The 17,555-nt window shown below is 36.2% G+C and overlaps 1 protein-coding gene and 2 non-coding genes across 32 annotated transcripts; all 3 read left to right on the top strand.

Annotated features, from left to right (window-relative positions):
- The first annotated feature begins 3,381 nt into the window (after positions 1 to 3,381).
- LOC112787704 (small nucleolar RNA R71) lies at positions 3,382 to 3,489 on the top strand. The gene has a single exon (XR_003195102.1). It is a non-coding gene; the product is annotated as a small nucleolar RNA R71 (small nucleolar RNA).
- A 4,311-nt stretch (positions 3,490 to 7,800) lies between these two features.
- On the top strand, positions 7,801 to 7,908 carry LOC112788698 (small nucleolar RNA R71). The gene has a single exon (XR_003196052.1). It is a non-coding gene; the product is annotated as a small nucleolar RNA R71 (small nucleolar RNA).
- A 4,640-nt stretch (positions 7,909 to 12,548) lies between these two features.
- Positions 12,549 to 17,555, top strand: LOC112782725 (protein HAPLESS 2). Of its 30 annotated transcripts, none has more exons than XR_011879155.1 (8): positions 12,660 to 13,186; positions 13,362 to 13,524; positions 15,034 to 15,089; positions 15,195 to 15,271; positions 15,469 to 15,549; positions 15,656 to 15,741; positions 16,813 to 16,949; positions 17,156 to 17,555. XR_011879155.1 is itself a non-coding variant. In XM_072230637.1 (7 exons), exons 3-6 carry the CDS (start codon positions 15,302 to 15,304, stop codon positions 16,817 to 16,819), a joined length of 255 nt encoding a protein of 84 aa, XP_072086738.1. In that variant the 5' UTR covers positions 12,549 to 13,186; positions 13,362 to 13,524; positions 15,195 to 15,301; the 3' UTR covers positions 16,820 to 16,949; positions 17,159 to 17,555. The 30 variants fall into 30 exon arrangements, 16 of the variants coding, with proteins under 16 accessions (XP_072086738.1, XP_072086736.1, XP_072086728.1 ...); XR_011879163.1 differs by having other exon boundaries at positions 14,324 to 15,089; positions 15,195 to 15,281; positions 15,663 to 15,741; XR_011879158.1 differs by having other exon boundaries at positions 14,324 to 15,089; positions 15,195 to 15,281; positions 15,656 to 15,683.

Below are 17,555 nucleotides of genomic sequence, written 5' to 3'. Positions count from 1 at the left end.
GGGATCCTTTTTATTTGCCCTTGCCTTTTGGTTTTAAGGGTTTTGGCTTTTTGCTCTTGCCTCTTGGTTTTAAGAGCTTTGGCTTTTTCTGCTTGCTTTTTCTTTCTATATATTTTTTTTTCGCCTATATATATATATATATATATATATATATATATATATATATATATATATATATATATATATATATATTTATTTATTTTTCTGCAAGCTTTGTTCTTTGCTGCTTTTTCTTGCTTCAAGAATCATTTTTATGATTTTTCAGATTATCAAATAACATGTCTCCTAGTCATCATTCTTTCAAGAGCCAACATATTTAACATTCTTAAACAACAACTTCAAAAGACATATGCATTGTTCAAGCATACATTCAGAAAACAAGAAGCATTGTCACCACATCAATATAATTAAACTAAGTTCAAGGATAAATTCGAAACTCATGTACTTCTTGTTCTTTTGAATTAAAATAATTTTTCATTTAAGAGAGGTGATGGATTCATAGGATATTCATAACTTTAAGACAAAGTTACTAACTACTAATGATCATGTAATGAAGACACAAACATAGATAAGCACATAACATGGAAAACGAAAAACAGAAGAAATAAGAACAAGGAATGAGTCCACCTTAGTGATGGGTGCGTTTCCTTCTTGAGGAACCAATGATGTCCTTGAGCTCTTCTATGTCTCTTCCTTGTCTTTGTTGCTCCTCCTTCATTGCTTTTAGATATTCTCTGGTTTCATGAAGGATGATGGAGTGCTCTTGATGTTCCACCCTTAGTTGCTTCCAATAATTGTGTGGAAGAAAATGTATCCCCTGAGGTATCTCAGGGATCTCTTGATTTGCAGTCAAATGTTCTACCACTGAGCTATAGACCCTTGATGGAAGCTTTTGTCTTCCCTTTCCTCTTTCTAGAGGTTTCTCTGGCCTTAGGTGCCATCAATGGTTATGGAAAAAACAAAAAAGCTATGCTTTTACCACACCAAACTTAGAATGTTGCTCGCCCTCGAGCAAAAGAAGAAAGAATAGAAGAAGAAGAAGATATGGAGGAGATGGATGGTTGTGTGTATTCGGCCATATGGGTGGGATTGGGTGGGAGGGAGATGTTGAATTTTGAAGGTAAGTGGGTGTATGGATGTGAGTGGTAAAGGGTTAATAGGGAAGAGTGTTTATTGGGAATAGAGGATGATTGAGAAGAGAGAAGAGAGTGAGTAGAGGTAGGTGGGGATCCTGTGGGGTCCACAGATCTTGAGGTGTCAAGGCATTTACATCCCTGCACCAATGTAGGCATGCAAAATGCCCTTGCACACAACTCTGGGCGTTCAGCGCCAGGTTGGTGCTCATTTTGGGCGTTCAACGCCCATTTACTAGCCATTTCTGGCGTTGAACGCCAGAACCATGCCTGTTCTGGCGTTCAGCGCCCAGAAGCTGCCCATTTTGGGCGTTCAGCGCCAGAACCATGCTCTGTTCTGGCGCTGAACGCCAGACAGATGCTCCTCCAGGGTGTGATTTTTCTTCTGCTGTTTTTTTGATTTCGTTTTCAATTTTTATATTTATTTTGTGACTCCACATGATCATGAACCTAAGAAAACATGAAAAACAATAATAATAGAGTTAGATAAATAAATATTGGGTTGCCTCCCAACAAGCACTTCTTTAATGTCAATAGCTTGACAGTGGGCTCTCATGGAGCCTCACAGATGTGCAGAGCTTTGTTGAGACTCTCCAACACCAAACTTAGAGTTTGGATATGGGAGTTCAACACCAAACTTAGAGTTTGGTTTTGGCCTCCCAACACCAAACTTAGAGTTTGACTGTGGGGGCTCTGGTTGACTCTGCTTTGAGAGAAGCTTTTTCTGCTTCCTCTCCATGGTTGCAGAGGGAAATCCTTGAGTTTTAAACACAAGGGAGTTCTTATTCCATTGAAAGACTATTTCACCTCTGTCAACATCAATCACAGCTCTTGCTGTGGCCAGGAAAGGTCTTCCTAGGATGATGGATTCATCCTCTTCCTTTCCAGTATCCAGGACTATGAAATCAGCAGGTATGTAAAGGCCTTCAACCTTTACTAACACGTCCTCTACTTGTCCATAAGCCTATTTTCTTGAGCTGTCTTCCATCTCTAATGAGATTTTAGCAGCTTGCACCCCATAGATTCCCAGTCTCTCTATTACAGAGAGGGGCATGAGGTTTATCCCTGAACCAAGGTCACATAGAGCCTTAAAGATCATGGTGCCTATGGTATAGGGTATTATGAACTTTCCAAGATCCTGTCTCTTCTGAGGCAATGTCAGTTGATCCAGATCACTTAGCTCATTGATGAACAAGGGAGGTTCAACTTCCCAAGTATCAATGCCAAATAATTTGGCATTCAGCTTCATGATTGCACCAAGAAACTTGGCAGTTTGCTCTTCAGTAACATCCTCATTCTCTTCAGAAGAGGAATACTCATCAGAGCTCATGAAGGGCATAAGGAGGTTCAATGGGATCTCTATGGTCTCTAGATGAGCCCCAGAGTCCTTTGGTTCCTCAGAGGGAAGCTCCTTATTGACCACTGGACGTCCCAGGAGGTCTTCCTCCTTAGGATTCACGTCATCTCCTCTCCTCACAGGTTCGGCCATGGCGCTTATGTCAATGGCCTTGCACTCTCCTTTTGGATTCTCTTCTGTATTGCTTGGGAGAGTACTAGGAGGGATTTCAGTGATCCTTTTACTCAGCTGGCCCACTTGTGCTTCCAGATTTCTAATGGAAGACCTTGTTTCATTCATGAAACTTACAGTGGCTTTAGATAGATCAGAGACTAGATTTGCTAAATTAGAAGTATTTTGTTCAGAGTTCTCTGTCTGTTGCTGAGTTGATGATGGAAAAGGCTTGCTGTTGCTAAACCTGTTTCTTCCACCATTATTAAAGCCTTGTTGGGGCTTTTGATCCTTCCATGAGAAATTTGGATGATTTCTCCATGTTGAGTTAAAGGTGTTTCCATAAGGTTCACCTAAGTAATTTACCTCTGCTATTGCAGGGTTCTCAAGATCATAAGCTTCTTCTTCAGAAGATGCCTCTTGAGTACTGTTGGATGCAGCTTGCATTCCATGCAGACTCTGAGAGATCATATTGACTTGCTGAGTCAATATTTTATTCTGAGCCAATATGGCATTCAGAGTATCAACTTCAAGAACTCCCTTCTTCATAGGCGTCCCATTACTTATAGGATTCCTTTCAGAAGTGTACATGAACTGGTTATTAGCAACCATGTCAATGAGTTCTTGAGCTTCTGCAGGCGTTTTCTTTAGGTGAATGGATCCACCTGTAGAGGTATCCAATGACATCTTAGATAACTCAGACAGACCATCATAGAATATATCCAGGATGGTCCATTCTGAAAGCATGTCAGAAGGACACTTTTTGGTCAACTGTTTGTATCTTTCCTAAGCTTCATAGAGGGATTCACCTTCTTTCTGTATGAAGGTTTGAACATCAGCTCTAAGCTTGCTCAGCTTTTGAGGAGGAAAGTACTTGGCTAAGAAAGCCGTGACCAGCTTATCCCAAGAGTTCAGGCTGTCTTTGGGTTGAGAATCCAACCATAATCTAGCTCTGTCTCTTACAGCAAAAGGGAAAAGCATGAGCCTGTAGACTTCAGGATCTACTCCATTAGTCTTAACAGTATCACATATCTACAAGAATTCAGTTAAGAACTGAAAAGGATCTTCAGATGGAAGTCCATGAAACTTGCAGTTCTGCTGCATCAGAGAAACTAATTGAGGTTTCAGCTCAAAGTTGTTTGCTCCAATGGCAGGAATGGAGATGTTTCTTCCATATAAATTGGAATTAGGTGCAGTGAAGTCACCAAGCATCTTCCTTATATTATTATTATTTTCGGCTGCCATCTCCTTTTCCTGTTTGAAAATTTCTGAAAGGTTATCTCTGGATTGTTGTAATTTAGCTTCCCTTAATTTTCTCCTCAGAGTCCTTTCAGGTTCTGGATCTGCTTCCACAAGAATGTTCTTATCCTTGCTCCTGCTCATATGACAAAGAAGAGGGCACAGAAAAATAATAATAATAATGGAGATCCTTTATACCACGGTATAGGGATCCCTTTGTAAGTGGAAGAAAAGGGGGAGACAAAGAATGTAATATAATGGAAGAAACACAACTGTGAGGATGGCAGAGATATGAGATGAGATGTTAGGATATGAATGAATAAATAGAATAAGATGGGAGAGAGAGAATTTTCAAAAATATTTTTGAAAAAGAGTTAGTGATTTTTGAAAATGGTTTTTGAAAAATGTTAGTATTTTTCGAATTTTTTTTAAATCAAAAATAAAAATAATTAGTTAATTAAAAAGAAATTTTTGAAAAAGAGGGAAGATATTTTCGAAAATTAGAGAGAGAGAGTTAGTTAGATAGTTTTGAAAAAGTTAAGAAACAAACAAAAAGTTAGTTAGTTAGTTGAAACAAATTTTGAAAAGATAAGAAGTTAGGAAGTTAGAAAAGATATTTTGAAATCAAATTTTTGAAAAAGATAAGATAAGAAGATATTTTGAAAAGATATGATAAAAATTAGTTTTTTTTTTTTGAAAAAGATTTGATTTTTAAAATCACAATTAATGACTTGATTCACAAGAAATCACAAGATATGATTCTAGAACTTAAAGTTTGAATCTTTCTTAACAAGTAAGTAACAAACTTGAAATTTTTTGAATCAAAACATTAATTGATTAGTTATTTTCGAAAATTTTATATAAAAATAAGAAAAATATTTTTGAAAAATATTTTTGGAATTTTCGAAAATAACTAAGAAATTTGAAAAAGATTTGATTTTTGAAAAAGATTTTGAAAAAGATAAGATTTTCAAATTGAAAATTTGACTTGACTCATAAGAAACAACTTTGATTTTTTTAAAAATTTTTGAAAAAGTCAACTCAATTTTCGAATTTGATGAGGGAAAAAGGGAAAGATATTTTTTTTATTTTTGAAATTTTTATGAAAAACATTAAAATGATGCAATGCATGAAATTTTTAGATCAAAACATGTGATGAATGCAAGAATGCTATGAATGTCAAGATGAACACCAAGAACACATTTTTGAAAAATTTTTAATGCAAAGAAAACATGCAAGACACCAAACTTAGAATTCTTTAATGCTTACGCACTAAGAATTCAAGAATGCATATGATAAACATGAAAAGACACAAAACAAAAAATCATCAAGATCAAATAAGAAGACTTACCAAGAACAACTTGAAGATCATGAAGAACACCATGAATGCATAAAATTTTCGAAAAATGCAAGATGCATACGCAAATGACACCAAACTTATAACATGACTCAAGACTCAAACAAGAAACAGAAAAATATTTTTGATTTTTATGATTTTCTAAATTTTTTTGGATTTTTATTTTATATTTTTCGAAAGTTATTTAGAAAAGAGAAAAATAAGGATTCAAAATTTTTAATATGAATTCCAAGAATCTTATGCTCTAAAGCTCCAATGAAAGGGTCAGGCATGGCTTAATAGCCAGCCAAGCTTTAGTATGTAACTCAGACATGACACGCCTAACATTCCTTACATTCAATAGCCAATTGGCTAAGAAAGATAAAGAAGCTCTTCTCTTGAGTATAAGAATTGAGACATGGCTTTACAGCCAGTCAGGCTTCAACATGCTTCATGAAACACTAGAATTCATTCTTAAAAATTCTGAAGCCATAGAATAATTTATTTTTGAAAACATTTTTTTTTTCGAAAATAGATGAGAAAATTTTTGAAAGATTTTTGAAAAATTTTTGAAAACAAAACAAAAATAAAATTACCTAATCTGAGCAACAAGATGAACCGTCAGTTGTCCAAACTCGAACAATCCCCGGCAACGGCGCCAAAAACTTGGTGCACGAAATTGTGATCTCCAGGCTCGAACAAATCCTGGTAATGGCTCCAAAGCTTGGTGCTCTGATCTTAATTCATAATTGTCACAACTTCGATACAACTAACTAGCAAGTGCACTGGGTCGTCCAAGTAATACCTTACGTGAGTAAGGGTTGAATCCCACGGAGATTGTTGGTATGAAGCAAGCTATGGTCACCTTGCAAATCTCAGTTAGGCAGATATAAATTGATAATGGTGTTTTCGAATAATAATTAATAAAATAGGGATAGTGATACTTATGTAATTCATTGGTGAGAATTTCAGATAAGCGTATGGAGATGCTTTTCGTTCCTCTGAACCTCTGCTTTCCTGCTATCTTCATCCAGTCAGTCTTACTCCTTTCCATGGCTGGCTTTATGTGATACATCACCATTGTCAACGGCTACTTTCGGTCATCTCTCGGGAAAATGATCCAATGCCCTGTCACGGCACGGCTAATCGTCTGGAGGCATCACCCTTGCCAATGGCTTCATCTTATCCTCTCAGTGAATAATATGCTCACGCACCCTATCACGGCACGGCTATTCATCTGTCGGTTCTCGATCATGCTGGAATAGGATTTACTATCCTTTTTCGTCTGTCACTAACGTCCTGCAATCGCGAGTTTGGAGCTCGTCACAGTCATTCAATCATTGAATCCTACTTGGAATACCACAGACAAGGTTTAGACCTTCCGGATTCTCTTGAATGCCGCCATCATTCTAGCTTACGCCACGAAGATTCTGGTTAGGAGATCTAAGAGATATTCATTCTAGCTTATTTCATGTAGAACGAAAGTGTTTGTCAGGCACATGTTCATAGGGGAGAATGGTAATGAGCGTCACACATAATCATCACCTTCCTCACGTTCTTGGGTGCGAATGGATATTTTAGAAGCGAAATAAGATGAATTGAATAGAAAACAGAAGTACTTTGCATTAATCTTTGAGGAATAACAGAGCTCCACACCTTAATCTATGGAGTGTAGAAACTCTACCGTATGAAAATACATAAGTGATAGGTCCAGGCATGGCCGAGATGGCCAGCCCCCATGGTCTAAGAACAATGCGTTCCAAGATGATCCTAAGATCCTAAGCTGATCAAAAGATGCCTAATACAATAGTAAGAGGTCCTATTTATAATAAACTAGCTACTAGGGTTTACATGAGTAAGTAATTGATGCATAAATCCACTTCCGGGGCCCACTTGGTGTGTGTTTGGGCTGAGCTTAAGTGTTCCACGTGTAGAGGTCCTTCTTTGAGTTGAACGCCAGCTTTTGTGCCAGTTTGGGCGTTCAACTCTGGTTTTGGCTCCTTTTCTGGCGTTGGACGCCAGATTTGGGTAGAAAGCTGGCGTTGAACGCCAGTTTACGTCATCTATTCTTGGCCAAAGTATGGACTATTATATATTGCTGGAAAGCCCTGGATGTCTACTTTCCAACGCAATTGGAAGCACGCCATTTTGAGTTCTGTAGCTCCAGAAAATCCATTTTGAGTGCAGGGAGGTCAGAATCCAACAGCATCAGCAGTCCTTCTTCAACCTCTGAATCTGATTTCTGCTCAAGTCCCTCAATTTCAGTCAGAAAATACTTGAAATCACAGAAAAACACACAATCTCATAGTAAATTCCAGAAATGTGAATTTAACATAAAAACTAATGAAAACATCCCTAAAAGTAACTAGATCCTACTAAAAACATACTAAAAACAATGCCAAAAAGCGTATAAATTATCCGCTCATCATGTACATGAACTGGTTATTAGCAACCATGTCAATGAGTTCTTGAGCTTCTGCAGGCATTTTCTTTAAGTGAATGGATCCACCTGCAGAGGTATCCAATGACATTTTAGCTAATTCAGACCGACCATCATAGAATATGTCCAGGATGGTCCATTCTGAAAGCATGTCAGAAGGACACTTTTTGGTCAGTTCTTTGTATCTCTCCCAAGCTTCATAGAGGGATTCACCTTCTTTCTGTCTGAAGGTCTGAACATCCACTCTAAGCTTACTCAGCTTTTGAGGAGGAAAGAACTTGGCTAAGAAAGCCTTGACCAGCTTATCCCAAGAGTTCAGGCTATCCTTAGGTTGAGAGTCCAACCATATTCTAGCTCTATCTCTCACAGCAAAAGGGAAAAGCATGAGCCTGTAGACTTCAGGATCTACTCCATTAGTCTTAACAGTATCACATATCTGCAAGAATTCAGTTAAGAACTGAAAAGGATCTTCAGATGGAAGTCCATGAAACTTGCAGTTCTGCTGCATCAGAGAAACTAATTGAGGTTTAAGCTCAAAATTGTTTGCTCCAATGGCAGGAATGGAGATGCTTCTTCCATATAAATTGGAATTAGGTGCAGTAAAATCACCAAGCATCCTCCTTGCATTATTATTATTTTCGGCTGCCATCTCCTCTCCTTGTTCGAAAATTTCTGAAAGGTGCTTGCTGGATTATTGTAACTTAGCTTCTCTTAGTTTCCTCTTCAGAGTCCTTTCAGGTTCTGGATCTACTTCAACGAGAATGTTCTTGTCCTTGCTCCTGCTCATATGAAAAAGAGGGACAGAAAAATAATAATAATAGGGGTCCTTTTTACCACAGTATAGAGGTCCCTGTGTGAGTAGAAGAAAAGAAGAAGAAAAAATTCGAACACAGATGGAAGAGGGGGTTCGAATTTGGGTGAGATGAAGTGTTAGTAGATGAATAAATAAATAGAAAGAGATAAGAGAAAGAGAGAATTTTCGAAAATAATTTTTGAAAAAGAGTTAGTGATTTTCAAAAATAGTTTTTGAAAAAGGTTAGTAATTTTCGAGAATTAAAATCAAAAATGAAAATAATTAGTTAATTAAAAAGAATTTTTGAAAAAGGGAGAGATATTTTCGAAAATTAGAGAGAGAGAGAGTTAGTTAGGTAGTTTTGAAAAAGATAAGAAACAAACAAAAAGTTAGTTAGTTAGTTAAAACAAATTTTGAAAATCAATTTTTGAAAAGATAAGAAGATAAGAAGTTAGAAAAGATATTTTTGAATCAAATTTTGAAAAAGATAAGATAAAGAGATATTTTTGAAAAGATATGATTGAAATTAGTTTTGAAAAAGATTTGATTTTTAAAATCACAATTAATGACTTGATTCACAAGAAATCACAAGATATGATTCTAGAACTCAAAGTTTGAATCTTTCTTAACAAGCAAGTAACAAACTTGAAATTTTTGAATCAAAACATTAATTGATGATGTTATTTTCGAAAATTAGGAGATAAAGATAAGAAAAAGATTTTTGAAAAATATTTTTAAAATTTTCGAAAATAAATAAGAAAAATGAAAAAGATTTGATTTTTGAAAAAGATTTTGAAAAAAATAAGATTTTTAAATTGAAAATTTGATTTGACTCATAAAAACAACTAGATTTTAAAAAGTTTTGAAAAAGGCAACTCAAATTTTCGAAATTTATGAGTGAAAAAGAGAAAGATATTTTTTTTTTTATTTTTGAATTTTTAATGATGAGAGGGAAAAACATGAAAAAGACTCAATGCATGAAAAATTTTTGGATCAAAACAATGAATGCATGCAAGAATGCTATGAATGTCAGGATGAACACCAAGAACACTTTGAATGTCAAGATGAACATCAAGAACTTATTTTTGAAAAATTTTTAATGCAAAGAAAACATGCAAGACACCAAACTTAAAAATTTTTCATGTATAGGCACTATGAATGCAAGAATGCATATGAAAAACAAGAAAAGACACAAAACATGAAAACATCAAGATCAAACAAGAAGACTTACCAAGAACAACTTGAAGATCATGAAGAACTTATGAATGCATGAATTTTTCGAAAAATGCAAGATGAATATGCAATTGACACCAAACTTTCAACTTGACTCAAGACTCAAACAAGAAACATGAAATATTTTTTATTTTTATGATTTTATTAATTTTTTTTTGGATTTTTCGAAAATTAATGTGAAAAAGAAAAATAAGGATTCCAAAATTTTTAATATGAATTCCAGGAATCTTGTGCTATTTAGTCTAAAGCTCCAATCTGAGGGTTAGGCATGACTTAATAGCCAGCCAAGCTTTAGTATGCTATTACATGCATTGAAGTGATTAGTTGAATCCTCAGTCCAAAGGAATTTGGACATGGCTTCACAGCCAGCCAGGATTCAACAAATCATCATGAAACACTAGAATTCATTCTTAAAAATTATGAAGAAAAATATAATTTTTTTGCTCAAGTCCCTCAATTTCAGCCAGAAAATACCTGAAATCACAGAAAAATACACAAGCTCATAGTAAAGTCCAGAAATGTGAATTTAACATAAAAACTAATGAAAACATCCCTAAAAATAACTAGATTCTACTAAAAACATACTAAAAACAATGCCAAAAAGCGTATAAATTATCCGCTCATCAGTAGGCTCTTAACTCCTTTTCATCCAACCCTAGTTTGTCGAACGCGGGTTTGAAAAGGATATCTGCTGAACTCCCTTAGTCTACTAGAGTTCTGTGGAGATGGGCATTGGCTAAGATCATGGTTATTACCACTGGATCATCGTGTCCAGGGATTACTCCTTGCCCATCCTCCTTTGTAAATGAGATAGTAGGAAGATTGGGGGCTTCACTCCCGACCTGGTAAACTCGCTTGAGGTGTCTCTTGCGAGAGGACTTGGTGAGTCCTCCTCCCGCAAATCTTCCCGAGATCATATGTATGTGTCTCTTGGGGGTTTGAGGTGGTGGGTCTCTTCTGTCCCCATCCTCTCGCTTTCTCTTCCCATGATTGTCCGACCTTTCTATGAGATATCTATTAAGCTGACCTTCTCTGGCCAGCTTTTCTATCATATTTTTGAGGTCGTAGCAATCATTTGTTGAATGACCATAGATCTTATGGTACTCACAGTACTCGTTGCGACTTCCTCCCTTTTTATTTTTAATGGGCCTGGGAGGTGGCAGTCTTTCAGTGTTGCAGATTTCTCTATATACATCCACCATGGAAACCTTTAGAGGAGTATAAGAGTGATATTTCCTTGGTCTGTCGAGACCAACCTCCTCTTTTTTCTTGGGTTTCCTCTCCCTCTCTTTTATTGTGGGAGGGTGCCCAGGTCGCCAACCCGGCTCTCGTAATCTGGCATTCTCCTCCATATTGATGTACTTTTCAGCTCTCTCTTGTACATCGCTTAAGGAGGTGGGGTGCCTTTTTGATATGGACTGTGAAAAGGGGCCTTCTCTAAGCCCATTTACTAGCCCCATAATGACTGCCTCAGTGGGCAGGTCTTGAATCTCCAGGCATGCTTTGTTGAACCTTTCCATATAGTCCCGTAGAGGTTCTTCGACCTCCTGCTTTATTCCCAAGAGGCTCGGTGCATGCTTTACTTTATCCTTCTGGATGGAGAACCTCATCAAGAACTTTCTCGAGAGGTCCTCAAAGCTGGTAACCGACCTTGGAGGGAGGCTATCAAACCACTTCATCGCCGCTTTCGATAGGGTGGTTGGGAAAGCTTTGCAGCGAGTTGCATCAGAAGCATCAGCCAGATACATCCGACTTTTGAAATTGCTTAGATGATGCTTCGGATCCGTGGTTCCGTCATAGAGGTTCATATCAGGGCTTTTAAAGTTTCTTGGAACTTTTGCCTTCATTATGTCCTCAGTGAATGGATCCTCTCCCCCCAGGGGCGATTCCCCTCGGTCGCTACGGGAGTTCCGACTTCTAAGGGAAGATTCTAACCTCAAGAGTTTTTCCTCTAACTCTTTTCGTCGCTCTATTTCTTCCCTGAGATTTCGGTCCACCTCTCGTTGTCGCTCTAACTCCTGTTCCAGTTGTTCTAAACGACCTTGGTGGCCATGGACCAACCCCATTAGCTCGGCGGCATGGGGTGGCCCTTCCTTCCCTGATTCGTGTCCTTCTGAGGAGTTTACCTTCGGATTTTTCAACCCAGAGGTGCCTTCTCTCTGTTGGTCGTTGGCTCCCTGGTGAAGAGTTAGGTCCGCGTCGTTGTTTCCGGTGTCTAGGTTTTCTTGTTCAGAGTCGGACGCTGTATGACCATCTTCGGGTGAATTGTCCGCCATCACTGGTTGATCTCTCGGGTCCCCGGCAACGGCGCCAATGTTACGATGGGTAACCAGAGATTAATGGGCTGGACTCGTTAGGTTGGCCCAATCGTCTAAAGAGGGAAGCCTTCGAAGGGAATCACGTTCCTGGGCCTCCGTCCGACTTGTGAGTATGAATGAGCGGGGGGTGGTACCTGCAAAGACACTTCGATGCCTAAGTTAGCAAGGGAATAAGCAGGTCTAGAGAGTATTGGGACTTAGTGATACCTGAGGAGTGTCAGTGTATTTATAGTGATGAACCCATAATCATCGTTGGAGTAGTTCCACCATTTAAGGGGAAATAACCGTCCCTTTATCTTAGGGAAGTTGGGATATGGCTCCTGGAAGTGGGTGGAGAGATTTTAGGGGCAGTTACTCATTTAAGTGAGTGCTTATCTGCCAGCTAATCTTCGTTCCCGAATTCTTTAGAGCAAGTCGTGGCAAGAACCGACTTCGTAGGTCAGAGGTCGGTGTAGGGTCACTACAAAAAAATTGGATTAAAATGGCAATAATTTTATGGCGGTTACACAAAAATGCCATTTTTTCTGCCAATTTCGGCGTTTTTAGTCTCTGCCAAAATTTTCATATTTTTCTAGCGGTTTTAGTTGATTCTGGCGGTTTAAAACCGCCTCGATCATTTTCCGTTTCTCTTTTAATTTGGATGATGTGTTGCTGCATATATGAGGAGTTTGTGGGTAATGTAAATGACGAACCCTAATCTTTCTCCGCCGTTCATCTCACGCCATTGTCCTTCACCTCACTTCGCTGCCAGTTATTTCCTCACTATCATTCATCCCCTCATCGCTTCTCATCTCCTCGCCGCTACAAGAAACGCTATTGTTGTTGCCTTCATCGAGCTTCTATCTGGTTCTCGATTTGGCTTCTCATCCCCTCGCGACACCTATCAACATCGTGCCGCAGCCTTCAATGAGTGTCTACGATCTTGTTCTGGCTTCGATCTGAAGGTTAGCCATCGCTTATCATCTCCTTGCTGCTCTGTTTATCACCTCACCTCCGCAGGCAACATTGTTACTGCCATTAGCGAGCTTCTGCGATTTGGTGCTGCCTTCTGTGTAACTTCCGCGATTACGTCCTCGCTCTCACTGTCGAGAACTTCCTTGAGCTCCGCCTCCAGACTCTCATCTTCAAGTTCGGCGCGGCCAAGTCAATCCACCACGCCATGGTCCTCATTCGCCAGCGCCACATAGGTATTTCTTTCTTCTTTTCACTTTTTTACTAAAATTTAGGGTTTTTAAATTCCTAAATTTCTATCAATGGTTTGTTTTTGTTCACTGTCGAATTAAGAATCTAATTTCCTTGATTTCTAGGCTTTTGATAAAGTATTATTAAGTTTTGTGATAATAGAAGATTTGTTGATTTTAGATGTGCTACTCCAGCTTCATCAAGATTTGCCAATAATAACAATAATAATGATGCACTAGTTCCAGCAACTAAGAATATCAATAGGCCTAGCATGGTGGTGAATGTGAAGGTCTTGAAGAAGCTCTTCTCTGTTAACAACTTTCAAAAGAAACCAAGGAGGAGAGTAAGATAATTATCCTTTTCCTGTGGTGATTTATGTCAATTAGGTATAAAATTGATCTTTTATTCAGGTATAAAATTCAAAAGGCTTTTATTAGTCTTTAGTGAGGGGATTAATCTTTATCACTAGAAATCTATGCCTCTTCAAATGCAATGTAAATATAAATTATAGGGAGAATTTTTCTTTGATTCATTGTTACATGTCACATATGTTCCTATTGGTTCTGTTCTAATCTCTTTTAGCCAAGCCAATTAGATGAAGTTTGAGGCTTTTAAAGTGGCACTATAATCTTCTTGTTTTGATAGGGGAAGGAAAATAAGCACAATAATGTAATTTTCATTATTCATTTTTTGTTCACTTATAAGCGTTGATTTCTCCATCGGTTATTTATGGATAGTTTCTCAGTAGCTTGTTGCGCTTTTCCTTTATTCTCTCTTTTAATTTTGCACTCAGTTACATCTTGATTTTCATCTTGAACCATAGCAAATTTTATTTTATTTTTGTACCTCGATTGATAAAGAGAAATTCATTTAAAATCTGAAAATGAGAAAATCTGCTCCAATTGAAATCTTTCATTTGTATCATTCGGTTAATTGGTTAAACTTGTTATGGTTAGAATAAACTTATATATGGGGAGAAAGTGCGGGGTTTTAATTGGATTAAGGATGGTTGTAGGGTGAAATAAGAATTGAAAAGAACACAGTTTGGACCAAAGAAAAAATTCCTGGTTTCATGTAGATTTGTTTGTGTAATTGATGTTTTTGTTTACTATGTAATGGTGAGAGTTGTTAATGTTGTGCAGTTAGAGGATGGCTGGCTACACTTTCTGTTTCTGGTTTTACAGCTATAGCTGTAAGAAAGGCTGTGAAGTTAATCACATGCACAAATTGCAAAAGCTTGTGACTTGTCAAAGTTAATCACATTTTTACTAATTGCTACTACTAATCACTTTTGATTTCTCATACTGAGTGCATATTATTAGATTAGATTAGAGTGTTAGCTTTGTTCTGTGTAAAAGAGAAAAACCTGACACCACTTTTATCTCTGTTCAGTGTTGTGACCACGTTCAATTAACCTCAAAGTCATGTTCCATGACAAGGACAACCATTGATTCTCGGAACTGTGCCTTTTTAGTTTTTCACCCCTCACCTCACTATTATTTCTCTTTCACACTAAAATACACCACATGATATCACCCATCAAAAATGGATTGCAAGTTTTGCAATACCACTTCACTTCTTCACACGTAAGACTTGATTGCAATCAGAAATGTAGAAGAAGTAAATGCAGTGTCAGACAACTCATTTATTATTACTATGGATAGATAGATTCATTCATTAATTAAGCAAAGAAAATTTTGAATTCAAGCTTTCTTTGGTGACCAACACCAAACCCTTTTATTTTTCCGGTACCAAACATACCTTAAATGGCTTTCTTTTTGTTTAGCTTAGTTGAAACTACATAATGAACTAGTTATGTTGTGAATTTGTTATTCTTCTTTTAATATTGCAGGATTTTACCTTACAGTTAATCCAAAGAGTACCTCGATTGCTTGGGAAATAATTAGAGTATGCATAAATATGATGTGTAGCTTTAGAAAATGATATGCTGCTCATTTACTCTTTCTCACGTTCTGTTCTCCCTCCATTTACTCATTGAACGAAAAATTGCAGATTGTTAAAAATGTTGCTTCTCAATCATTGGAAGTGAAGAAGCTCATGTACTTGTACCTCCTTCATTATGCTGAAAAGTATGTACATGTAATCAGCCTATAACTCTGATGTTTATAGCATATTCGGATGGTCGCTTACCTTTTTGTCATTCTATTTCATTGCACAATCAACTCTGGAATTATTGGGAGGCCAGTAACTTCAACATTATACTTTAAAGTACAATTTTCTTAATAGTTACTGAAAATCTGAGAGATTTTAGTATTATTATTGACAGGCTGATTTGAACCGCCTAAGTAGGAATCAGACACCACTCTATGATTTGGAAGGACAATTTGAAAGGATAAATCAGCATCCAGTTATGTTGCAATAGTTGTATATTTTTTTATTTAATTTATATTTATAAATTGACAAGTTAATATATTCCATTATATATTATTTCTAACTTATTTTCATCTTTGCAGAATGCAGGGGGTTATTCTTTCTCCATAGGTATTACAGAGGTTCTTAATACAAACCTTGTGATAGAATTAAGTGCCAAAGATGTAGAGTACGTTTATCAAAGATAAGATTATTTATATGTCCGCATTTATTTCCTTTTTCAATCTTGCTATTAGAAATTCTTGTGATTTATCTTCTATTTAATTCTCTAACAATTTAGACATTAATTGATATTGTGATGGAGGTTAAAAGCTTTTTAATGGAGACATTAATTGATATTGATCAATAGTGAATAATATTTAATGGATCCTACAAGTATTTATATAGTGTGTCAAATCGGTGACAAGTACAAGGATATATGCGTAGTAGGATTGTTTCTTCAATTTGATGAAAGTCAAACTTTGTTTCTTCCATTTCATTGATTATAGATGACTGTCCAATGTCCCTTTTACTTTTAATAAATATAAAACAATATGATAGATTACTACAAAATATATAAATATAAAACAATATGATATTTCTCTATTCTAATTAAGGTTTTAATAATTTATATTTATATGATTATAATTCCTTAAGCATACAGATATATCTTGATAGTGAACTTGATTGCTGGCGGTGTAAGATATTTAAATACCTTCATCTCAGAGGTTAAACTTCCAAGGGGGTTATGCTCCTCTTTTGTTTTGTTATATCGATCAATCACACTAATTTCATGCTGACAAAGTCATCCAAATTCAAATTCTATTAATTTTGTGTTTCTGGTGACAAATGTTCAATAAAAGAAAATAATAAATTATGCAGAAGTGCATGTTGAAACACAATAATCTTATATCAGCAACTGCTATCGCATAATATAAATTAGAGGCCAGATTTGGCATAGATATGTTTATTGGAGTAATTTTGTTGCAAACTTGCAACACTTATTCATGCCAGGTTTTACTAATGTTGATTGCAATATATTAATTATTTCGTTTCATGTATGATATATTAATATTAGTCCTAATAAAATCTTTTATTGATTTGTGTTGTTAATATTAGTCCTAATAAAACTGTCTCTGGCATTTCAGGTACTTGAAATAATTCTACCATCGCATCTCTTATTTTATTCAGCATATTAATAAATAACATTTAATTAATTTGTAGTAATTATTCATTTGTTTATTTTATTTTATTTTTGCAGGGGTTGAATCAGTATCTGTGGACATGAAACCATAGTAGTGATCAATGATCATCATTGAATCTACAAGCGATCCGTTTTATCATTATTCACATTCACATATGACATAGTACTATGATTTCTTCATGGCTTGCTTAATTGTAAGATTAAGAATTCTTGAGTACATTAAGCTAATAACCTCTCCACCAATTTATCTATAGTTAGATATAAAAATAAGCTACTTATCACTCGAAAGAGTAAGCTATTTTGGTACTGATGTTTATAATAGGAATCTATTTTGGACACCAACTTGAAAAACACATATTGTGACAATTATTCTAATTGTAAGAACCTTTTATTTATTCAGCAGACATGAATGATTGATTCACTGACCAATTTGGAGCAAGAAACAAAGATGTTGGAGCAAGTTCTCGGGATGAAACTCACACAAGAGACCAAAAAACTATGGCAGGCTTGTTTTAAAGTTAATTACAAAAGGAGGAAACTTTTGGCCTCCAAATCTTATTCATCATCACTTAGCTAAGTTACTTATCTTGTATATTCATATTCTAAGTAGTAAAAACAGCACTTATTAGATGATTTAAATATATTATTAGATATTAACATAGTTTAGGGAAGTGGATGGTAGAGTTGATTGATTAGTGTTTATTGCAATGCTTGTATTTTGGTAAGTTTAGTAAGACAAGGTTTTGTATAAGAGTTATTACTTTTGATTTTTAATAATAAAAAATTATGTATTATATTAA

This window comes from Arachis hypogaea, chromosome 20 (assembly GCF_003086295.3).
Source record: "Arachis hypogaea cultivar Tifrunner chromosome 20, arahy.Tifrunner.gnm2.J5K5, whole genome shotgun sequence".
NCBI classification, from domain to species: Eukaryota; Viridiplantae; Streptophyta; class Magnoliopsida; order Fabales; family Fabaceae; genus Arachis; species Arachis hypogaea.
This window is presented reverse-complemented; position numbering and strand designations above follow the sequence as displayed.

Excerpts from the sequence above, each read along its gene's own strand:
- LOC112782725 (XM_072230627.1), top strand. The coding sequence starts at position 13,453 with ATGGTGGTGAATGTGAAGGTCTTGAAGAAGCTCTTCTCTGTTAACAAC. Across the intron at positions 15,282-15,468 it reads ATGCTGAAAAGTATGTACAT|GCTGATTTGAACCGCCTAAG; the intron begins GTAATCAGCCTA and ends TATTATTGACAG. Across the intron at positions 15,550-15,655 it reads AAAGGATAAATCAGCATCCA|AATGCAGGGGGTTATTCTTT; the intron begins GTTATGTTGCAA and ends TCATCTTTGCAG.